Here is a 25,038-nt window from a genome sequence, read left to right on the forward strand (position 1 = left end):
TTAAAAGGCTTGTCTAAGTAGAACCAAGCGACAAAGGAAGTCAATGTAAGGTTTGCAATTTCTGTCGCTCTTGTCTAACCAGATTTACATCGTCAAAAACAAAACAAACAAACAAACCCCCCAAACCAACATGAGAGAGCACGAGCATTTGAGAATGTGTGCTTTACAAGTGATACAGAATATGCACTTATGATTCAAAATTTTAAACAGCTGAAAAATAAATATGCAAAGTAGATTGTTCTGTTTGCAGATGGTAATCCTGCCACACTGATTTTGCTCAGCTGTCTGATTTTCCAATGTCTGCGTTCCTGGTTCCTGGGGTTTTCTGATTAAGAAATAAAATATGAGTCATGGTGCACGGTTACCTTCTGCACATCTGAAAGGGTAACTCACTGACTGAAAACAGATTATTAGAGGCTGATCCTACGCTATGTCAGGGGACTGAAAAAAAGAAAAATCCCTTCCCTGCTCTGCCCCTCATTTTTACAGCTGTAGCATAAAGGTTCCTGCCAGCTCTTGTAGATCAGCTTGCAGTAAATTGGCTGCCCAGCCCAGCTCTCCCGGGGGTCTCTGTAGGCAGGGACGGCCGGCGGGCAGCATGCTGCGCAGCAAGGTGAGGCGCATCCCTTTCCTTCCCTCTCCCGAGGATGACTCAGTCGGTTATTAAAAATTTCCAGCTTCCAGCTAAAAATGGCATCAGAAGCGGTGCCCCAGAGGGAAGAGGGGGAGACGCGAGAAATGGGTTCTGTTCCTGTCTCTGCTTCCTAACACACACGCACACACACATGCACACACACGATGTGCAGCTCGTCTGGGAAAAGTTTATTTTGCAATAAGAGGGGTTAGTATTCTGCTAAAGGCTTTTGCAAAGACTGGATCCAATTTTCAGAGTCTGTTGCCAATATTTGTGAGTCATTTCCTTGGAATCCTACCTTTGGTGTTTATTTCCCTTAGAAGGAAACTTGTAAAAGAATAATAATAGTGCTCATTCTTCGTGGAAAGTAGCACACAGCAAAGTGGGAGACAACTTGCTCTTTGTTCCAAAACACTTTTTTGTTTGTTTTATTTACTTTCTTCAGCAGACAAAAAGTGAAGAAGGCAATATAATTAAGCCATAAACCATCTGATTTACGGTGCCAGTGACATGCATGCACTGCTGCACCAGAGTGAGAGTTAAGTGGGGAAGAGGTTTTAATTGGTACCTCTTTTAAAGATAAGTGATGCGAACTGCCTTGTGATTTGGGAAGTCTCCCCATGTAACAGAAGGGCTTTGCTTTCTCAGCCCTGCCCGACTACTGGGACCCCTTTTTCTCTCTGACTTCAGTCCCAACAGCAGCAGCTAGCACCTATTTGGTGTCAAAACCCATTGCAAAGGTTAACTAACCAGAAATACTGTCAGTTATAGTTCACAGCAATAAGAGCACCTTTTACCCTTAGGATACCGAAGTGTTTTGCAAACCAGCTCCCACTGAGCTGAGTAGATCCAGGACGGAGCTTTATATGGCTAGCAGGGCCACGCAGCCACCAGTGGGGTGGAGGCAGAGAGCATATGAGACATTTTGGCTAAGAACACTGGAAAAAATATTTATGCTTACTGAAATAAATACCATGGGGCTTTATTGTTCTCCTAGAGCAGGCAGGAGAAGCAGCCTTCAGGAGATGGCCGCAGTACACTTGATGTCACCTTTTCTCGTATCTGCCAAAGCCCCGTGGCAAAAAAATAGATTGCAAATTTGCTTGTATTTTAATATATTTGCATACATTGTGGGGCAACCTATAACTGTTAGAACCACCATTTAAGAGTTCATGGCATATAGGCTGCCATGGGCACTGGTAGGTGATGTATACCTACAAAGAAATAAAAGAGGAAACCTCTTTACTGTCAGTACAGAAACCTACCTCCCCTAGTTCTGCTTCTCAGAAACTAGAAGCAGGAGAAAGCACAACTGTTAAGCATTCAAAAGCACATTTTCTTTTTTTCATTTATTTTCTCTGAAAAAAAAAAATGCTTGCTGAGAAAATCAGGGGACCCTGACAAACTGGGTATGCTGGTTTTGGCTGGGATAGAGTTAATGTTCTTCACAGTAGCTAGTATGGGGCTATGCTTTGGATTTGTACTGGAAACAGTGTTGATAATACAAGGATGTTTTTGTTATTGCTGAGCAGAGCTTGCACAGAATCAAGGCCTTTTCTGTCTCTCACCCCACCCCACCAGCAAGTGGGCTGGGGGTGCACAAGGAGTTGGGAGGGGACACGGCTGGGACAGCTGACCCCAACTGACCCAAGGGATATCCCACACCATATGATGCCATGCTCAGCATATAAACTCAGGGACTCAGGGAAGAAGAAGGAAGGGGGCGATGTTCGGAATGATGGCTTTTGTCTTCCCAAGTAACCATTACGCGTGATGGATCCCTGCTTTCCTGGAGATGGCTGAACACCGGCCTGCCCATGGGAAGGAGTGAATTGATTCCTTCTTTTGCTTTGCTTCTGCGTGCAGCTTTTGCTTTACCTGTTAAACTGTCTTTATCTCAAACCATGAGTTTTCTCATTTTTACCCTTCCAATTCTTTCCCCCATCCCACCGGGGGAGAGTGAGCGAGCAGCTGTGTGGTGCTTTGTTGCTGGCTGGTGTTAAACCATGACACTGGGACAGTGTAACTCCAAAAAGTCTTTATGGGAAGAATTCAACTGAAAAGAATAAAAGGAAAAAAAGTGGGAATTAGGAAAGTCAGATAAATGTTTGCTTGGAATTCTGTCTTGAGAAAGAGACGCTTGAGCATCTGGAGTTGTAGAATCTAAATCAGGACAGAAGTGAAGATACCTTCAAAACACCTTCATGGAAGGCTGTATCTTGACACAGAAATAAATTTCTGATTTCAAGTTAATTCCTTTTCCCCCAAACAGTAAGGTCAGCTCTAGAAAAAGAAGAAGAAATAGAAAAAAAAAAAGGCAAGCAGAAAGAAAAAACCAGTGGATTCCTTGAAATTCCCTGAAGTAGGGGCCAAGAAATACAGGGAAAAACACTAGACTTGGCAGGTCTATAGTTTATCTATACCTCCAAAGGATGAAGAGCTGAATTGACCCTGTTGGCACACAGACCTGTTGTTCTACCAGTCTAGTTATTTCAGCCAGCCTTAACCCTTTCATTTCATGTTTGTACCATGCTTATGTTAGATGGGTTATACACGTTTCTGATATGGGGTGCAGCTGAAGGAACAGAATTGCCTGGGACCTGCGCTGTCTCCCTGCCACCTGTCCTCATTCCTCTCCTCCCTCTGCCTCCTCCCTGCAGCCTCCGGCTTGTGGCTCAGCATCTCCCTCACTGCAGACAAGGGACCGCTCTGCACTGGAGTGATGAGATACTGCTGTTCTTCTCAGCTATTTTATATCAACAAGAGGAGGCGATCTCTCTCCCTGTCTGCTCCCAGCCCATGGCCTGTCTCATGGAAGTCCAATTTTCAGTGTAAATCCAGCATGGCCAATTCAAGGTGCTTTTCCACTTCTTGCAGTCTTGCTGCTTGCCTTGCCTCCAGGTCCCTGAGCTCAGGGATCGTCTTTGACGCTTTGCTTTCATTTACTGTGACTGGGCTGCCTTAGAATGCCATGATTCAGTGTCCCCAGTGTTTCCACTGCTTCATTCATAACATTACTCTAACTCCATGCATAGCTGTTCAGTCAATAAAAGTTTTAATCAAGGCCCTTGTTATCTTCCATCTCTGCTTGTAACTTCCTCCTCCTCGAACTTGTGACATATCAGCCAGTTTGATCTACTCAAACACAAGCTCCCAACATTCTCTTCCCTGTCCACTGCTGTGGTCACAGCCAATCTGCCTCCTGCCTTTCCTCCTTATTTGCCTGCATCTAGTCTTTTATTTTCGTGTGTTAGTTTGTCACAGCTCCACCTTAGCTGTCATCCCTCCATCATTGTCTCTATTGCATGGCTCTGCTCTCCTCACCAGTGGTGCTGGCACCCTCGTGCATTTATCTGCAGCTCCCAGGGGAGCCTTTATGCCCTCTTCCGTGACGCCCTTGCCCAGAAGATGCCCTGCCTCCCTCAACTAAGTTGGTGATACCAAACTTTGTCGCAGCAACCGTAAAGAGTAGATAGTTGACGAGAAAGTTAACAATTCTGGCTATCCTGGGATTGTTTATGTGTGATATAGTTGGGTTTTGTTGGTTTTAATGCATATACACTAGGCTGGGTATGTGATTGTGCCTTTCCCCTTCCTCTCTTTGGCTGTCACTTGCTTTCTTAAGACTGTGGGTCTGCACAGCCTGCGTGCTGTGCTTGTGCAGTGGGATTGCTGCCTGCTGCTGCAGTGTAAACTTCTATAATGCCAGAAAGGTAACAGCTACCGAAATGACGGCAATTTTGTTTTCTAAGCACTGCAATCCAGATGCTAACAATGGTATAGTACAGATAAGAAACGCTATTCTCTCCTCAAGTCTGGTTGTTATGCAATGGAAACGCTCCAGAATATATGATAAAGACTGAAACTGCTGCAGTACTTGGGTACAAACCCAGGAGTTTTAAGAAAGGAATAGCTGTCTTAAGTCTATCCCCGTGTCTTTATTGATCTTGGTGAGACCTGCAGCATTATTGTCACAGGCATTTTATATTTAAGTTTGGGTTTTTAGAGGCGTTTGGGAACTGTATAAAGAGCCCTTTTCACTGACATGGCATCAGGCTTGTTATAATGTGAATGGCATCATTACAGTTCTCTCATTAACATCATAATGGCTCTGGAGGAATAGCGAGTGAAAACCCCAGCAAATGGAGTAGCGTAGCAATGTATAGTAGTCTTACTGTGTAAAACTGCATATGGAAAAAGTTTGACATTTTAACCTTCAGGCTGCTGTAGATGCCTCGGGTTGTCCTCGCACTGCATGCATTTGGCTGACAAAATGGAAAAATCGTGGTAGCCTAAGGATGGAGGGCTGGGTTCAATAAAAAACTGTGCCTGGCTTCCATGCCACTGAAGCCCACGCAAGGCTCCCAAGTGGATTTTTCAAAATTGAATCCAGCCCTAAGTGTCAACCTTTTGCTGTAATTTTGTATAGTAAATGTATTGTAGGCTCACATGTACATCTTTCATCCTTATTTCCAGTGGCGTTAATGGAAATGTAACAATGCGTGTGCTGTTCTGCAGAGTCCCACTGCAACGAACGGGATTTTGGATAAAATCACTTCCATTGCATACAATAATGTAATATAGATGGGTTGGGCTTATGGCTGGAGGATGATGAGATCTGGTTCTATTTCTGGCTCTGACACTGATTTGCTGCGTGACTTCTGGCAAGATACTCAGGCGTGGATTCTGCCACCCTTAATGGGGAGAAACAGTGGTTTGGCTCTTTGGGAGCAATGCCAGAGGTCCTGTTTATGGAGCCAGGTCCGGTAGTGCTTTTTCAGTAAATATCACCTCGTACTTCAGGCTTCCAGTTTTGCCCTGTCCAACTTTACCTTCAAGGAGGCTGACTTCTCCCACGTGCTGAGTACTCACAGCTCCCTTCCCACTCATTTGCAGCAGCTGGAACTCAGCGCTTCTGCAAATCAAATGGGAGCAAATAGCATGCCCAGAGTCACAAGCCCTTTTAAAATCCTGGTTCTCACCTTCTGTGTGCTGAAGCAATTCCTTAGCTACAAAATGGGTCTTATTTTATAGCTGAGTGCCACCTATACCGCTTTGTAACGCATGCTGAGACCTACAAGCTTGGTTTGGAGTTTTGGTCTTCTGGTTGTTGGGTTTGTTTTTTTTTTCCTAGGAAAGGCCTATTATTTATGCCTTGTTTTTATACAGTTGGGAAACATGGAGAATGTGCATGGATGGTAGCTGTGTATAGAAGTTAACTGGCCTGCCTCTATTAATTTTGCATGTTGTAAATAGCAGAAGCAGTTCATTTACTTTACCCGCTGTCCAGAGAACTCCGTTTTTCAAGACAAATTAGCAGCTCTGTGCAGAAGGCATCCCAACACTTCCTTCCTTCCTGTGTGTTTCTGCTTAAGCATAGAAAGACCTGTTTGTGATGAAATATGGTAAAAAGAAAAGCACAGCTGAAATCTCTGATTCTCATTTAAAAAAATCCATAAAGAGGTGCTGAATTCCTTATGAGTAAAGAAATCCTGACTTTCCCAAAGCAGCCTCGAGTTTCTTCCAATCCTTGCTCTCTGAGGACAAGCTCTTGAGTGTTGACATCATGCCAACATGAGAAGATTGATGTCTCCCTGTGAGTGATTCCTCTGTGCAGATTAATGAGGAGAATCCATGGGTGCATTCTAATGATAGCGTAATCTTTTCAGCCACAAAATATATGACTTTTTAGCTGGTTCTTGGGCCACTTCTTGGCCCTGTTCTTAAGTCAGCAGACCGACCCACTTGTTGCTTTGACCAGTCTTTCCATGTGTCAGTACTCGACTGGCAACAAAAGGTGCGGGGAATAAATAATATATATTGTCTGTGTCACGGCCAAGTTCCAAGGGGCCAGTGTGGTGGCTTGCCATTCCCCATGTCATGGTTTCTTTGCCCAGGAAATGCAAGATGGCATTAGAGGGCTACTGCAAGACAACGGCTGAGAGCCACGTGCAGCGCATGACCAGCAAAATGACGCTGAGGAAGGGGGTTAGGCACCCTTCAGTGTGACTGCAGCGAGGCCTGGGGGCCTTTTTACTAGGGCAAACCGCTTGGGTGTTTCCCCTTCACCTCCCATTTTCTGCCCCACTGAGGAGTCTAGGGCAGACCCACGCGTGCATCTAAGGAACAGAGAGTTAGCGCACACTAGAAGCCCATTTCTTAATAAAGTAGCAGCCTTGTGCATTCTTCCAGGATTTAAGAAAACAACCGGCAGATGTGAATGATTTATTTTTCCTCCCTCTTCTGCTGCGGTTTATTTTTTCCTCTTGTTAGCGAGCGCTCAGCTGCTAACACAAGCAATTGCTGAAATTCCACCTGCCCACCTGCGGCCCCTCCTTCTCGCTGCTTGCTCGGGCCCTCGTCTTCCTCCGGGAGGGCTGCACCGAGGGGAAACTACATCCCGCTTTCTTAGAGAGAGGAGGAGGAGGGAGGAAGGGGAGGGAGGGGCCGGGCCGGGCCGTGTCTGGGCGCATTGTTCCGCGCTCCTCTGCCAAGAAGTAGGTGACTATGAACCCATCCCTTGCCCCTCGCAGAAAGTTTGCTCCCTCCCCTCCCCTCCCCTCCCGCCTGCTGTCGCGGCAGGAGGCAGCTCGCAGCCTGGCGCTGGCCCTGGAGTCCCCGCGCCTGCTTAATATTCCGCCCGCTCCGCCGATGTTGTGCTTGGCTCCGGTGGGACCGCAACTCACGGCTTGAAACCGGAGCCAATTTTCTGTCTTAGTCTCACAGTGTTTTGACTGGAGGCAGATCCAGTTCAGTCCGATCGGGGCTAGTGGAAACAACTACCTAAGTCTCCGCTGTCTGTTTCGGTTGGGAGGGAAGAAAGAAGAAAGACACGCGATCCCTGACTGCTGGGCGCTCTCGCTCGCACTCACACACACACGCACACACAGAGGCACCGCAGGCACACGCACACGCACGGACTCGCACACCCGTCGGTGCCGAGCGCGCCGTGCCAACACCGCCGGCAGAAAATGGGAAGCGAGTGAGCGGATCCGGGCCGGTGTGTGAGCGGGGCCGGGGCCGGGGCCGGGGCCGGGGCGGGAGCGGGACCGGGACCGGGGCGCCGGGAGAGGCGCCGGGAGAGGCGCCGGGGGGCGGCGGGCGGGGGCGCGCACAAACTCCCGCTGCGGGGGGACCCCGCGCCTTTTGTGGGTGAAAGCGCCGGTCTTTTCCCTGCCATAAGAAGGGAAAAACCCCCGCCGTGTGTCCGTGTAAGATATATCCGCGGGTATTTTTTATGTGCGTGCATGCAAAGGTGCGGCTGGCGAGGGGGACCGGGGTCGGTGCGGTGCGGTGCGGTGCGGTGAGGGGGGTGCCCGGCGCTCACGGCGCTGCTTCGGTTTCAGGTGCCGGCGCCCGCGATGACCCTGGTGCTGCCCATGCAGCGGCTGGGCCGCCCCATCGCCGCCGAGGGAGCCGCCGACCTCGCCGCCTACCGCGCCCTCTGGGAGCCGCCCTGCTGCGGCCGCCCCGCCGCCCCCGGCCCCGCCGCCGCCCCGCCGCCCCCGGCCTCGCCGGCCCCCGGGCCCCCCGCCGCAGGTAGGCACCGCCGGGCGACCCCCGGGGCGGCCAGCGGGGGGGGTGGGGTGGGGTGGGGCGGGCGGGCGGACGGACGGACGGACGGAGGTCTGTCCGTGGGGTGGGGGCTGAAGGCGGGGGCTCACCCACGGGCGACCGCGGCGGCGGGGCCGCAGGTGCGCGGGCTTCGCCGGGCGCCGCCGGCTCCTCCGGGGCGGTGGGGGCGGCTGCCCGCCGCGCCGGGGGTCGGGGGTGGAAGTTCCGCCGACTCCGAGCGCCCTGAGGGCGGCCGCGGCCCCCCGCGCTGCCCCGAGAGCGGCCCGCGGGGCCCGAGCCGGAGCCGCCGGCGAGTCACGCCTCATCAGGTGAGGGCTGATTTCTGATCGCCGCAAATGCATGAGAAAATATGCATGCGGTGGAGTTCTCCTGTAGCGCGAAGGGAAATGAAAAGTATTTTGTTTGGAGAACCTCCGGCAAACCGCATGTCATTTGTCATATCTGATTTATTACCCGCAGGATCACATTACAGGGGAATTTCAAATCCTGTAACAACATCCAAGATCACATACTTTAAAAGGAAATATGTGGAAGAAGAGGATTTTCATCCACCACTCGGCAGCTGTACACATAAAGTATGTTTTCTAATAGTCATTATTTTTACTCCGAGTTTCAGATGCTTACTAACACTCGATTGACCCATTTCCAGAAGGCTGAAATACTCTGCGGAAATTAGGGGAATGATCCAGCTGTTTGCTCAGAAACAAATAGTTGTCACTTGTTCGCATTTATTGTTTTATTGTCATCAGATTGCTTAAGAAGCAAAGGCGTTTCTTCATTTATAACAACTGTAAATGGAGATGCTGAGAACAACTTTTTTTTCCCCCCCCCCCCAAATTATTTTGTTCTTAGACAGTTTATATCGCGCTTACAGAAATGGCTCCCTAACAGCATTTGAACAGCAGAAACAAAGAACATAAATAAGGGCCCGTGGTTCCCCACTTGTTCAAAACTTTGTCCAGGGGAAAAAATAGTCATAGGATCTTTGTACCCCAAACGGGTTACAGATCCTCTAGAAAAACAGAATCACTTGGAAAGTGAGTACAAGCTCCTTCAGTATTTAATCCTGTTTATTAAAAAGCTAATAATTCCAAAAGAACAGATTAGTAAATGAAAGAATATTTTTTTTTTTAAATGAAAGCCGTCAGGGGAGGGATTAGAGCAAACATTTCCCAGGCCAGTGAATACATAAATTGAAATCTAACTTTTTCTATGAGAGATTTTATGCTCTCTTTCATTATGGGCTCTGTCCTGTAAGGAACTGAACGTCTGGAGCGATGTCCTTAAGGATAGCTGATATCTTGCAACACCATCCTTACCTTGCTGGATCGTACTTGGCCCGTGGCAGTCCAGTGCTACCCTTGTGTTATTTGCTATAGGGAGGGCACAATATAATCTGATTAAAGCACAGTTTATTGGAGTCAGTAGGACTGCAAGAGCCCCAGAGACAGAAAGCTAAAACAGATCAAGATGCTGAGCAAGTTTATACGTTCTCTTTACCTGCATTGCAGAGGCAACCTTCTGAGGTGTGGGGGGAACTGGGTGCCTTGTCCCTACCACGAGCGCTGGCTGGGGAGGTCTGCCCAGTGGCATCCTGTTTCCCTGGAGGGATTTCTGCAGAGGAGAAGCAAGCAGTAAGGCTGAGCTTGCTTCCCAAGGACCTTAGAGTAGCTGAAGGAATTTTCACCTACAAATAGTGTTGGCGGGAAATAAGTACCTGACCAGGAAGGTGAAAACCTGCCCCGCTGTTAACTCCAGAAGGTGTTCGGTCTGCTGCCAGAGGAGTGAATAAATAGCACCGAGGGTGTTGAAAAATGCGCTCTGGTTAGTGAGCGCATCTCCCACGTGTCACATCACTCTGATTTCAGCCAGGTTTTTTTCTTGGCTAGATTGTTGGATTTTTGTATTAGTGATTGTTTTCTTCGCAAAGAGGAGGAATACTTACTTATCCCTTTCTAATGGCATAAAAAACAGTTGTAGAGGTACTGGTAAGGAAGACCCATCCCAGACATCATTTTGTGCTGTTGTAGAGGTGTATCATGTCAGAAACCCTGGGTCACCAGTTTCTTCTGTTCAGCACAAATGTGTTTTGTACTTTGCAACACTGAGCTCTAGGGAAGGGAGGATGCCCACCAGATTTCTTCAGATTTCTTACCTCCACTGCCCAGTAGAGAAAGAGTTAGGTTCTGAGATTCCTTGTCCCACAGAAGGTATGACAGTAGGGCCCAGAGCCCCTCTCCAGGGCTGCTGGCAGACATTTGTGGTAGAAAGCCTTTCACAACTTGTTCCTACTGGTGGGCCTCCGGGATATATCTCCAGGAGGATCACAGTTCAAGACTTACTGGTTTGCTCCAGGCTCTCACGGCTTCACTGACTATTGCAGCAGCAGGTATAAAGGACGCGAATTAGCCTATAGGCTTAATACAATTTTAAATGAGTCATTTATTATAGAAAATTACTCTCTCTAACTAAGAAGAGCTTCAGTTGTGAACTCAGATGAAAATGTGTCCAATTTTTGTTTTGATGAGGCACTGTGCTGCTTCTAAGCCCTGCAGACAGGACCCGGCTGTGGAAAGAGCTAGAGGGCTGAGGAGAGCTGAATGGATGTGAAAAGCAGCTGTGCTTTAAGCTCTCTCAGTCCTCATAGCTACGACTTCCACTCTGCAAAAATGCTGTAACCATGTGGGAAAGGGAAGAATGATCAAGCCACAGATGGGGGGGATTTAGAGCAGTCTCTCTTTGTGCTCTGCTGCTTTCCTCCTACGCAAACCAAATTCTTACTAAAAATGAAAATTAGTTAATAGTGCTTACAGTAGCATGTGTTGCCCCCTCTCTTATTTTGATTCCCAGGGTAGCGATTACAGCCCAGAATCCAGGGCCTCCCGGGGGCAGTAACCTGCTCGTGCTGCCAGTGCTGAGAAAGGGGAGTCCTGGAGGACCATGGAAGGGAGAACAAATCTGTGGGCGTCGAGCCAGGATTTTCTGCAAATCCCTATCTTCTCTTTACTTCCTGACCTTGTCCCTGCCTATCTGCTTTCCCACCGGCCCTGTAGAGCGCAGGGTGTAGTATGCAGGCCAACAGCTGCTCTCCAGATGCTGTGATGCTTTGAGATAGGTTTCTCCCTGCCTGCCTCCCTCCCTGCATGCACTTTTGTACACTAGAGCAGTTGAAGGGAGCTTGGCAAATGGAGACCTCCTTGCCGGAGGGCCTCTTCCACTGGCAGTGGATTAAATGCTTCAACACTTGCCGCCTGAGGCGATGGCTGCTGGCTGCATCTTGCAAACCTTGAGGCTGCAGGAGGGGACCTTCACTTGGCTTCAGAGCTTTGTAGAAGCCCCGCAGGGGATGATGGAATTGGGTCCGTTTACAGCAAAAGGCCCCCAGCCACCAATGGAGCAAAACTGCACAACAATTTTATGTTCTAACCCCAAAAGCAAATAAAGAGCCAGATGTGTGCATCTGGATTTTGCTCTCCCATCCTGGATGCGTGCCCTGCCATTGCCTCTGTGGTGTAACGCTTAGCTACTTACCTCCTAAGCCTGGGTGAATGCAGTGGCCAAGAAAAAGCAGGTCCCAGCTACATGGGTGTGCAAAATGAAAAGCCAGTTTTAGGCTCCTTGGAAAGAGAATGTGAAAAATAGTGACATGGGGGGAATACTTTGCTTCGTTTTCTTTCTCCTTGCCTGGAACAAAACTAGTTGCCTTCAGTTCCATATCTTCTGTCTTTTGCATTTTCAGACAATCTCCGTGTTTGAGGAGCGGGCCCATATTCTTTACATGTCTTTGGAAAAGCTGAAATTCATTGATGATCCTGAAGTCTATCTGCGGAGATCTGTCCTCATCAACAATCTAATGAAGAGAATCCATGGAGAAATCATCATGCAGAACAACTGGTGCTTCTCCGCCTGCTCCTTCAGTGGCACCTCGCCACAAGAGTGGTTTGTGCCTCAGGACTGTCCCTACAGAAAACGCCTTCGGATGGCAAAGGAGGAGTACGAGAAGCTGCACACATGCTGCTTCTATCAAGAGTGTGGCAGTCACTATTTAAACCTACCTTACTCTGTTAATGCTAGTACAGAAAATACTTCCTCCTCTTCCTCCTCTTCCTCCTCCCCCCCCATTTCTTTGCCAAGCTGTTCCCAGCAGGTGGATTATGACATTGGCAGTGCCTCATCTTACAGGAGCGATGACCAGATACCTGCTAATGAAATATTTGTCACTAATGCCAGGTCTCACAGTAATCAGGAAAAGGCAAAATTTAATGACGAAAAAGGGGGTGATGAACATGAGCGAGAGAGCATCACCCTAAACTGTGAACCTGTCAGAGGCACCCATGCTCTCGAATGTAAAGGCAAATTTTATGACTATTTTGAGGCTGGATGTAATGACAAGAGCAACATAAGTGAATCTTGGAAAAAATCCTTAAGGAAAAAGGAATCTTTACCAAGTAATAAAATGTGCTGCAGCAAAGGAAGTAAAATATGAGGCATCGTTCTTGCTCCGTTGAAGTATGCGCAACATGTCTGTCTATCAAATTTTTATTTTGAATGGATTTTTTATAGTTTTCTACAAATGATACAATCATGCCACAAACATTACGTGTAGTTTTAAATGACTGGAGAGCAGATTGCGCAAAGTGGCTCTGTGATCTGCATCAGCGGGCTATTTATAAATATGGAGACTTCGTAAAGAGCGCAGTTGCGTTACTGCTTAGCGCTGTAGTCTGTACAGCTATGGTGTGGCTTTCGTTACTGAAAATATCAATCAGCCAGATGGGGAAAACGTATCGTTTTATATATCCCTGCCCCCAAGAAGTCTGCCATTAATTAAGAAGAACCTCCATGATGTTTACCAAGGAATTAGAAGTCTTGTAAACAAATTGATGCTACCAGCAAGGGTGACGTGCTCCTTGTAACTCAGTATTTGTTCTGACAAAGGACTGTCTTCATGGACTGGGAACAAAACATCCTTACATTTTGTACTGATACTCATGAATTCCTGGATTCAGCGTCTTGTTCAGCTGACAAAATAGGACGTAGCATAAAGAAATAACCTGTTTATGGGATCTTAATCAGAAACACAACATGCAGCCCAAGTACTTGCACGTTTTTGCCTCGGCTGTAATAACTAATGAGGCTTGTTGTTATACAGGGCAGGTGTTTTTTTTGGTGCCTTACTTTTTGTCTTAATTTTTGCCAGCGTGAAAATTAAGTACAAATCAGTGATACAGCAGGGATTTAACCTAAACAGAGGAAAAAAACAAAAACCACAGGGTGGATCAATATTATTAGAAACCTTTAACCTTTGAAGTACTGAGTTCAACTTCCTATTCAAACATCTCTGTTCTTCCTTTTTGATGCTCAATTGCTTTTTGATTTGCCATCCTTAGGAAGGGATTTAAGAAACAATAGAGAGATGTCTCTTGTAAACAAGCATTCGATGCTTGAGTGTTTCTATGGCAACTGTCTGTTGCTGGGGCTCTTTTTTTTCCTTCTTCGTATAATGAAGTTCATGAACCAGTGGCATGTTTTATACTTTATTCTGTTTCGCATAAATTCTCTCTTTTAGATTGCAAAAGCATGCAGGAATTTTTCTATGACTTTTGCCGTTGATTTAAAGAAGACAAGAAAAGAAAGCAAAAAGCACAACGTTAATTGATAATGTGGCGATAAACATGATTTTATCTGAATGAATGTAAGGGGTTTAATTTTAAAAAAGAACATTTTGGAGAAATGAGCTGAGATTTCAGTGGCTAAGGACAACATTTAGTCATCCCTAGGTAGACCATTTGCAAAAGTGTGCAGTTTAAATTGCCCAGAAGACATTAGTTGGGGTTGGACTGAGAGTATTGTGAGTCTTAGATCCACCATATTAATTAGTTCCCACAGTCCCCATAACAACTGGCAGGATGTGCTCGGCAAAATAGCCACATCCAAGCCACGGCTGACTCATAATAGCTGCCTATTCCCACAGCATCATGCACTCAAGCGACATCTTCTCTGCTTGGTTCTTGTCCAAACGGTGAAATTCACCCCTGTGTTGGGGGAGCGGCCGGCTCAGTGCAGGGCACGAAAGTCCCCAGGGGGACACTGCCCCGGGCTGGCCCTGGCTTGGCGCTGGACTCAGCTGAGTCTCTGGGTCACAGACCTCCTGCTCTGGGTTTCACGGGTTCAGCCTGAGTCCTCCTGGGCCATGGTTATTTTGGGTAGCGTGCACATCCCACAGTCATGTTTGTGTGCTGAACAGTTTTCCTGGCCAAGCCCAGTGGTCACAGGAAAAAGCTTCCCTCCACCCCCCCCAGCAAAGTGACCACAAAGAGTATCTGGGATGTAAATCAGCGATAACCTTTTTGTGGTCAGATGAGTTGGAACTGACAAGTTTGTAAGGGTTATGATTGTGAAGAACAATAGATAAAGTATAAATCCCACCTGATTTCTCCAAGACAGAAGCTTTTTTATTAATAATAATAATAATATTAAATATAGATCTCATTCATACAGTGTATGAGTAGGATCATCATTTAGACATTTGTCCACAAGGACCAATTTTTTTAAAAAACCTGATTTTTCTTGTGTTATACCCAGATAGTCTAGTAATGTCTGCTCTTTTCCAATATTTGATAAACACTTGATGTTTTAAGCTTAAATATTAGATGCTTGTATACTAATGTGTTGTTGTAGTAAAGTGAAATTTCCTTGATATATATTTATTAAAATGACCAAAATTCATTTTAATTTTACATCTCAAATGGCTACTGGGTCCTTTCCCCTGTGTTCCCTTCCCTCACCCAAGGAAATGCCATTTAATCAAACTGCTCCCTGCTGAAGAGGTTAGGCTGCAGTTGATTGTGCACCTCAAGTTGAGTCCAGGACGAAGCTCAGCCTTCGTGGGGTTTCAGGAGCCTTTAGGTGCACTGAGAAGCAAGAGACTTCTCTGTAGGTTTGCACATATAGCCAAACACCTGGCCAAATGCATTGGGGGGACCAAAAGCTTTTTGACCCTACAGAGCTCCTTGATCTTCAAGAAGAAGCCTGAACATATAACCCATTGCAGAGTCCTCTGAGTTGAATTTGCACCAGCTGAAGTGACGGATCTCTGTCTACTCTGGCCTCTCAAACAGCTTTTTTAGTTCCAGGGACACCTAGAAATTAACATGTTACCGCTCTGGACAGTCTTATTGAGTGGCATCACGGTCTGTAAGGGATGAAATGTCATCTGATGAAGGTTGGCCTAAGGATAAGTGGTCTTTGATGCCTTTCTCTGGACCCTGCCTCACAAAATAATAGCAAATACTGGAAGTAGATGTATTGGACTCGGGAGTCAGCTGAGTTATCCTGTTTGCTTCAGAAGAGAAAGAGGTATTTCATGGCAGAAAAGAGATTTGGAAACACCCTGTCCAATTGCCAGAAGTTCAATAGACCTTGATAGGGTTTCCAACCTGGGCTAGGCTGAATGGATTTCATGATTTAAACTTGGTTTGATTTATAGCATGTGAAGAGTGTAAATCTGATAGGCCTTTTCCCCATTGCACACTCCAGTACTAAGGACATGTTGCAAGTATCACAAATTTTCAAGAAATAGTTCTTGGCCAAGATTATACTAATGCCTTTCATCCGTTATGTCCCATGTATAACTGCTAAATGAATGCTCCTGAACTTGATCCTGGCCTACCTGCCTGGAAGAACTGGACAGTAGAGCTTCTCTCTAGGGAGATTGTTTTACTCTGTATCATAAGATATTTTGCTCCTGGAGCGTAAGACTGTAAGGTACTGTGCCTTTCAGCAGGCTAATCCCTGCTTATAATGGTACTTCAATAATACATGGAAAACATCAATGGAAAAAGATTTTCTGTTGTCAGGTCTATTTTACTGTCACTAAGACAGAAGTGTCATTTTATCCTCGGGACCGCTTTCCACCAGGTAATACATTTCCCTTGGAAATGCATAGTTAATTTGAGTTGAAAAAATCATGCTCCTTTTTCAAAACACGCGGCATAATAACACTCTGCTTCATACTTTTGGTAAAATTTTACTATTTTTGCTGGATTAGCTAAACTGTTGAAACAGCTTAACACGGTTACTTAAGCATCCCCAGCACTCAAATAGCCTTAGCTGGCACCAATTTGCAATGCCAGCGTAGCAGCTGGCTCCACAGAGAAAACAAATGCAGGCTGAGCCACAGAAATGAAGTGCTTCTTTCAGTCCTGAAGGTGTTATGCCCCAAAGCAAAGTTGTGGTAAAGAGATGTTTTTCACATTTCATCTTCCTGTGTGCCCTCCATCCTTTTGCATCCCTCATCTACCAACTGTCCTTTTGCTGAAGGCCCCGCCACGCCGCCAGGGTGGTACGCTGGGTGCCATCACCCTTTGGGTTTGCGCAGGGGAAGTAGGAAGCTGTGTCAGAGGTACAGCATAATCTAAAGGGGAATTTAAGCAAACTAACCAGGCTGCTGTGTGTCTCGCTGCTTTGCAGCCCCTCTGGAGCCCCATGCCAGTTGCAACCCACCCACCTAAATGGCCTCTCCAGCTGCCAGTAGCTCATATTGCTACTATGGCAGGGATCTGGTGGTGAAAGGGCTGTGGCCAAAGCGGAGATGTGAGGGTGATTGCTAGTCTGCATTCAACTCACGCCCTTTCATTGATTTTGTGAGATAAAGGCTATAGCCAGAGGTGTAGCAAATGCAGTTGCTGCTTACTCATGCCAGGAACCTTGATAAAAGAAGTTTCTTAAGTTTTATCACAAAAAGAGCCAGTCAGTCACATCAGAGAAAGGTTTAAACCGCTGTGGGGTAAAGGATTTCATCTGGCGTTTTATTCAGTGAATGTAACTGTCACATGGAAGCCTCCCAAAGTGACCTAACCTTTTTCATTGCCCTCCCCTTGCTTTGCAACCTTGAAGAAAGGGGCTGCCCTCACTTTCTGGAGGTAACCTTCTGGGCTCCTCGGTACTGGTATGAGTTTTTCCACAGCTGCATGAAGCACCCCGGAGGCTTTTCCTGGCAGGGTGTGCAGAGCTTGCTAAAAGATTGCAGCCGGGGAAGCGCTGCAAAGGATCTTGCTGGAAATGTTAGGAGATGTGAATCTTCCACAAGGCATCCCATGTAACAGCCAAGCCACTCAGTCACAACTACTTGGAATACACGGTAATTTCCTGTGTTTTTTCAATCTCACTTTAACTTCTCTGACAGATGGGGAAAGATGACTAAACTGAGGGAGTTTACAAAAGTTCGTCTTGTGGTGTTTGCAAACTGTCTCTGTGAGGTCCATTTTCTCTAATGTAAACACAGCCGTGGCAGGGTGCCGAGTGCCTTCGCAGTAGTTAATCCTGCTTAGTTTAAGGCTGCTAATGCGAGGTGTACCCAGCTGAGCCGGGTCTGTGCTGGGGAACAGAGCACAAGCCAGCCCTGGGGCTGAGGGGCGTTAGGATGAGACCTTCACTCCTCTTGGCTCTCCACAGAGAGCATGAAGCAAAGCAGCTGTGGCTGTGAGACCAGACTGAATTTACCATTCAGGGTCAGTGGCTTTCCATGTCAGGGGGCCTGGGTTCAGGTGCGGAAGGTTAGGTTAAATTCCAGGGGAGTTCTCATGTGAAAACAGTTACATTTGGGGTTGTAGTTGGCCTGTTGTTGTGCTCCCTAATCTTTAAGTGATAGCAAGGAAGTGAGTGCATTCTGGGGAAGGTGGAGTTTCAGTGCCTCAGCTTTGCAAAAGTGGTGCAGACTGCAAGGTATGCGAAGCTTTCTCGCCAGATCCAGCTGAAATGCCAGGTAGGCAAGTATGTTAACTCTTTTTAATCTCTGTGTTCAAATTCCCTCTGAGGAATGTAGGGAGTGTGAGGAGAAGTCACAGATGGGTGGTCTGTGTATGCTCAGTATGCACAATGAGAAAAAAAAAAAACCACACCAAACCTAACAAAAGCCCCAGAACAGTGAGATACTGAATTCAAAAAATAACTTCTCTTCCATGGTTAGTAATTCTTCTCAATTAATACAACATCATTAGCTAATTTACTGCAGAGACCATCTAATCTGTCATAGTGAGATTGCCACAACAAAATGAATGGTCTGTCTGGTCAAGGCCAATCCCTCTAGTGCTACCTCCTGCAGGGGTGCTTTTCATGTGGAGTTCCCCACCAGGTTCCTCTTACATCCCATGGGCTGTGCCTGCCACCTGAAAAAACTAAGGGCTCTGGCCATTGCAAAGGAGGGTGAGGGGGTGGCAGTGGTGAGTGGCTGTGCCTCTTCAGTGAGAAACTGGCCTGTTAATTGTCACAGCTGTGCGTCTCCTGCAAGTGCAGATGGACCTCCCAATGGCACTTCCACTATTCCCTCACCACCTTGTATTTCTAATACAGCATTTTCACTCGTATGCTATGGCTGGTGTCAAGTGCTCTCTGGCAGTTGGCTGGCTGATGTTTCAGAGACTTTGCAGCTGGATGATGGTGATCAGATTCTCAGCTGATGCTGTGCCATTGATTTTTGGACAAGTTGTGCCTGGTTGTGTTAGCTGACCAGCCACGCCTCTGGTTATTGCTGGTTTTCTCTTTCTCCTCTGCCTCATTTTCTTAATCAGAACAAGTTTCAAATGGCAGTCCCCTTCTTCCACACCATATAGTGTGGGATCGGCTACTCTGTATATACCCCTTTAGTTACGGAAAGCCTCTGCCACCAGAAATAGGTGTCAAGCAACAGAATATTTTTAAATCCAGTTTTATTCCCAAACTCTAAAATCAATTCTGTCTCTCAATATATGTGTAAAAGCTGTGCTCTATTCCTTCATCAACCCTTTTTTTTACTTCCATCCAGTGATCTTCCAGGGTGAAATCCTCTGTGCTTATGTCTGTGAGTAGGCCCCACTTACCAGCCACGTTCTCTTAGCCATATGGCTGCCGTGGGGCCATTTATTCCTTTGAATAAAGTAGTGTGGTTTTGGCTGAAACCGTAGTTGCCCTTTATATCACAAATCATCAGACAGTGTACATGCATTAGGTGGTGTTATGCTGTAAATGTAATATACTTACAACATTTTCCCCACATTTAGCTTCTGTGAGTCTCAACAAGTATGACCAAAGTGTCCTACATTTTTCAATTTCTATTAATGTTATTATTATTATCATCCTGAAAATATGGTTTGACTAATTTTTAAATGTTGAGCAGCCTACATTTTACCTGCAGAGGGTGATTACATATTATTCCTTCTTTGACCCGTTTCTCTGCATGATAGATAGGATTCTGGTTTTCCAGCAGACTAATTAGTGTAACAGTGGCAAATTTCACTTTGGGCTTGCTATGAGAAGTAAGGTGCGTAGTGTTAAAATGTTAAAATTCTTCATTGAAGAATTGCTCCAATACTGAAACTTTAAAATAACCTCTATAGTCATCACAGCCATGAAGAAAATCTTAAAATATGAGTAGAACATAAGCTACTGTCATATAGATAATTTTCCTTATTCTGCATGCAGGCTGAGGCAAGGATTTTTATTGTATTAATTTATCCGCTCGTTGAAAGCGCCTGTTTGCTAATTCAGAGGCTTAAAGATGACAGTGTAACGTCAGCATTTGAGGTATTTCACTAGTGACCATTATAAAAAAAGACATTCAGCTAACGAGCTTGCCCCACGTTCCCAGTGGTCTTCTGAGCCTCTCAAGCTGCCAGTGGCCCCCAGTAGTCCCTTTCCAGCTGCCAAAGCTCCTTTTTCCCCTTTGAATATTTCCACATGCTATCAATAAAATATCTTCCTAGGCTCTAGAAACAGAGGGACAAGACACATTCTCTTTTAACTGAATATCAACATAAATAATAGAAGGGCAACTAGGCCAATAATTTTATTCTTTTAATTTTGAATACATGAAACCTTTATTATTGTTATTATTTTGAAACATAATTTTAATTTAAATAATGCAACCACAGCATTTTCTGGCTGTCATGAATCTGATACTAAAAGTCCTTCATGATCACATAGTGCTACCCAGATGGGTGCCAAAATCAGAGCATCGGTGGAGCCTCTGAGGTTTGACTGGATGTTTTCCCACACTGCCTCATTTTTCCCCTTCGCTCAGAAGTGCTGAGAAGATGCATGTGGAGGGGGAGGGGACCCGAGAGAAAAATGTAAATCATGGCAACCTGACTGTCAAGAGGGTATCACTTTTTAATTCCTAGCTCATGTTCCCAGCAGCAGTGGAGCTGCAATATTTAATTGTTTTGGTTTACCTCTTGGCTTGGTTTACAGGTGCCAGAAGAGACTCAGCCCCAGTCCCTTGAGCGCAGAGGTAAGGGACCTTGCAACAGACAGCTCGCCTAGAGGTTTTGTTCCCCTTTGATAGGTCGGGCTGGCGCTCATTGCAGGAGCAGCTGGGAAGAAATAATTAGCATAACAAAGAGCTATATTATAGTATTGTATTGTGCATTTTGAGCCTTCAGATACCTTGACACATTTGGTTGTGTGTTACATAAATCTGAATTCCAGGTAGAACTGGAAAAACACAAAATAAAATTAAAATAAATAGATCCCCCTGCCTTTAAAGTGAAAACAATCTGAATACTCTAATTGCAAATATAGAAATCCTCAGAGTTTTGAGTGTAGCCATGCTGCAAGTGCCTTCGTCTGAAACCAGGTGCCAGTGGCCGTCGGTGTGGCTGCCCGGCACGCGTGGCAAAGGCGCGTGGTTCTCTCCCGCTGGCAGAGGGCCCCAGGGTGATGCAGGGCGGATTCTTCCTGGTGCACAGGGGCTGATGGACTGGGGTGCGTGGGGCATGTGGGCTTGGGCCAGTGGAGAGGAGATGGATGGCCCCAGCCTGCCTGACAGCTGCTTTCTGTCCCTCAGCACAGAGGTGGAAGTGCCATGCATAGGTGGTGGGTTACCAGGGAGAAGGCTGTGGGTGCAAGCACTTCATGTTTTGCTCCATTTTCATCATTAGCAAATGGCAAAGCTGCGCTGTGGGGACATTGGTGATTTGCACTGATTTAGTTGCAGAAGAGGTTATGAACCCTGCAGAAAGCTTCTCTCCCTGCCTAGGTGCCTTCCCCGGGGCGGGCCAGGCATGGTGTGCTCCTCTCCTGCCTTGCTTGCAGCAAAGCTGCCCTTTGCGTCTGCTCCTGCCCCGTGGCAGAGGCCAGACAGAGCCTGCTACGGCCCGTGGCATTTGCAAAACCCATGCTCCCTTCCCCGGCTCGCGTGAAATAAGCTGCTTTATGCCGCTTACATGCACTGTGCCCACTTGCGGTCTGGCTGCCCACTGACTGCAGCATACCTCTCCGCTCCTCTTTTCCCCTCTTTTGTCTGGTTTTTGTCTGAGGAAAATTACCCACCCCAGGAGTTAGAAGAAATGCAAAGAATGAAGTAAAAAGAGCAAAAATATCCCAGGGAAGGTTTTTAAAAGCTGATCCTCCCCTGGGTCCAACGTCTGCCAGACACGCTTGCAGCATGCAGCTGCATCATGCTGTCAGAAAGAGGGATTTAAAATCTAACTTGCATATGCAACTCTTTCCCTTGCTCCCTTGGATTAAAAGTCCCTGGCAGGGCAGGAGAGTAAATAGGAGGGTGGCTCTGTCAGCACTGCAGGCAGCCTGTATTGCAGTGGGGAGCTGTGTGAGCTCTGCCATCCGTGGTGGTGGTGATTTCTGCAAAACCTGAATATTCTTCACCCAGGTATTTGTATACAGTACAACCTCATCAAGCAGGGAGATGCAAGTTGAGCAACGAACACAGAAGATCCTACTGCTCTGTCCTGGTTGTGCATGGGATAGGAAGGCTGCTGAGCCTCTAACAGAGGGAACATGGGGGAAGAGCCAGAGGTAGACTTTGAGGAAGGACAAAACCAGAGCATCACAAAAACACATTATGGTTCCTAAATGGTTATGGTAGTTTTAGGAAGCCATAACTTTCAAATGGTTACTAAAAATGCAGTGTTGTTTAGGCTTTATGCCTCTGATAGTTATAATAAAATTTATCAGAGAAACATATTTGTCAAAACTAATGAGACTTTTTATATTTAAGACACACTGACATTATGTTGCGTTTTCCTTCACAAGTAACATCTAAAATAAGATTCATAGCTGAAAGAGATTTGTGAGGAAAAATTACATAGATCTATTCTTTTGTTTACTTTGTGCACTTGACAGCCCCTGAACACAGTCAGGTTCTCCGCTTTGCTGCATAGTCTGTCAGTCAGTTTTCTGACATTTGTTTGAGCCTTTCACAGAGCAGTGGAGAAGATGGAACTAGTTTTTATAAGGAAAATATGTCCATGAAAACACAAAGGGTGCTGATGGATTCAGTGGTAGGGAGTGTCATTGGGTGATGCTTTACATTCATTTGTTTCGGGGTGGTGGTGGGGAGATTTACACATACTGTTTATTTTTGCAGCAGAGAATGCTTCTTTGCAGCCTGAAAGCATAAAACACCACACAAGACACTGATGAAATTTTAAAAACTAGAGCTGAAAAAGGAAGATTCTCAGGTAAGCTCTCTACAGGTTTGGGAGCATGGGGCAGTGCTTTAATCCTGTCCTCACAGCGCACAGCCACAGACCCTGAGACAGCCTCCTCTGTCCATAATAGATATGGTGCACCCTGTGTGTGAAAAATTTCTTTCTTACAATCTGCAAGATTCTTACAGTGCTTACTTTGGGTCTTGCAGAGTCACCATCAGGTCTGTTCTCTCTGAGCCTGTTTTTACCACAGCCTCAGAAAATGGGTTGTTCCTTTCTATAGCAACCATATAGCTTCTTCAACCATATCCATTGTCAGTGTCCATTTTTTACATGGAAAACCAAGCTCTACTATTTCTCTCATCCTAATTTTACACTTCCGTAAGAAATGTGGTCAATTTAAGCAAAAGCATGAGAGACTTAGCAGAGGATGAGTGCATAATCTGCTCTGGTATACCTCCAGTGAGATCAGTAACCCAGCACAGGGGCAGACCCCTGGTCAAGGCTCATCAGAGGAGATCTGCTGGGCCACATACTGTAGCAGGACACCCATGGAGTCGTCATTTCCTCCATCTCACAGAGATGGACTGAGGAAACAGAAATCAAGCAGGACTGAGAAGTTTTTGTGGTCAGTAAGAGCAGCTGGCTGCAGTGCTTTAAACCCTTGATGCTTGCCAGATCCACTGTACTTCCTTCAGGCCAAAAGTATACTGCAGAAGTCTGTAAGACATAACCTTCCCTGAGAAACAGGAGATTAGAAAGATCAAAAAGCTCTGTGTGTGGACTTTCTGTAGGTATATCTGTATGCAGCTGCTGACGTCCATGAGGAATGAAAATATTTGGAACTGTTTGGTGGCAGTCAAATCTGCACAGTATGAAGGACCTCCATGCCCCAGCCCTGCATGTGACTAAGCGGTCTTCTCCAATGGTCCATTTGTCCTGGGTCCTGACTTCCCTAGGGCATGCAGATTCTGCTTGAAAGGTCTGTTCCTGTTTGAGTGAGACTTATTGGGAAGAAACAGCTGCTTTATGGCTCTTGTATGGCTGTCTGGAGAAGAGCCGCAGTTTTGCTGAGGCTCCTGGAAGCGTGGCTACATGGCACCCAAAGGTAGTCACTCTGACAGGAAGATGCATCTTGGGCGCAGCCGTCCACTGTAGGTGACCTCATGGGTCCACCCTCCTGCCCTTGCTCTGTTTCTCCTGAAGTTTCTCTGATGCTCAGAGGCTGTTGAAGGGACATGACCACATCATCTCCTGTGCCTTTGAAAGTGGAGGTGGCTTGGTGGTGTCTGAACTACAGCCCCAACTGTTTTGGTTGTTTTGGGGTTTTTTTTGCACGAACACTCCTTTGACTCAAATTCTTTCAGACTTCACATTGTTGGACAGGAACTGCTGCCAGACCCTCTGCTTTGAAGCAGAAAAGAAACACCTCCATAATTTCCCTAGCCAGTGCCAGAATATGGAGGAAGTCTGCTGTGGTGCATGCCCTGATCCTGCTTTGGGGAATCACTTAGAGCTGTTCCTGTTTTGACAGAGCTCATTTACCTCTCCCTAACTGCTGTAATCTGTTAAGAGTGCAATTCAGGTTGTTAATATGAGTACCTTCATAACGAATTTCCATATGCAAATTGCCAGTCTGAACTTTGTTACAACCAAGTCTGTGTTGCTGGAATATATTTCTCTGCACCCACAATAATTTTTTTTTATCCTCTGTGCACCATACCCTCCCCTACCTGATTCGAGCTGCTTTCCACAAGCTGGAAGTTGTGAGCGTGAGTCTAATTTCACCCTTCAGTAAGCAGGGAATTCAGAAAAATTTAGAAGTGCTGGGATCAACACCAGGCACTCGCGTTTGTGATAGCTCTCAGAGCTAAAATTGTGTGTGTAGCCGCGTAGCTGCTGTGCCGTTGTTTTCTCTGAACAGGAACCTGAAACCTCTCCGAAGTCGGCTGCCTGCAGGCAGCGGTAGGCTCTGCTTGGCGTGCCGGAGGGAGGCTGGGCGCAGCTTGTCGGAGGGCACGCACATGTGTGCACACATTCACTGGGCTGTTTCCTGGAGCCCTGGCCTTGTTCTGTCTTGTCTCTGGGTTCTTTAAAGCAAGGGTCATTAGGACTGTTCGCTCTGGCATTTGTTCATCCCACATCCTCCTCTGTATTAGACAATGTCTACCTTACAATGTCTGATCCTGATCCAGCAGCAAATATTCCATTAACGTGACTTGAAGAGAGGAATGTATTTTTCCCAGCCTCAGTCTGTGAAGTTAGTTGCAGCGTGCTGCTTTGTACATTACAACCGAACCAAACTTCCTTTCATTGGCATCAGGCACTTTATGCCTAAACCCATGACGCAGAGTAAAAAGACCTGTGGATCCAAGTCAGAGCAGGAACTGACCTGAAGCC

At 46.4% G+C, this 25,038-nt stretch overlaps 1 protein-coding gene across 1 annotated transcript; it reads left to right on the top strand.

Annotated features, from left to right (window-relative positions):
* The first annotated feature begins 7,527 nt into the window (after nucleotides 1-7,527).
* Nucleotides 7,528-14,949, top strand: SERTAD4 (SERTA domain containing 4). Its single transcript, XM_064446164.1, has 4 exons — nucleotides 7,528-7,634; nucleotides 7,981-8,173; nucleotides 8,669-8,784; nucleotides 11,949-14,949. The coding sequence occupies exons 2-4, from the start codon at nucleotides 7,996-7,998 to the stop codon at nucleotides 12,693-12,695; spliced, it is 1,041 nt and encodes a 346-aa protein (XP_064302234.1). The 5' UTR covers nucleotides 7,528-7,634; nucleotides 7,981-7,995; the 3' UTR covers nucleotides 12,696-14,949.
* Nucleotides 14,950-25,038: the final 10,089 nt, after the last annotated feature.

Source organism: Phalacrocorax carbo, chromosome 3 (genome assembly GCF_963921805.1).
Source record: "Phalacrocorax carbo chromosome 3, bPhaCar2.1, whole genome shotgun sequence".
NCBI lineage: Eukaryota > Metazoa > Chordata > Aves > Suliformes > Phalacrocoracidae > Phalacrocorax > Phalacrocorax carbo.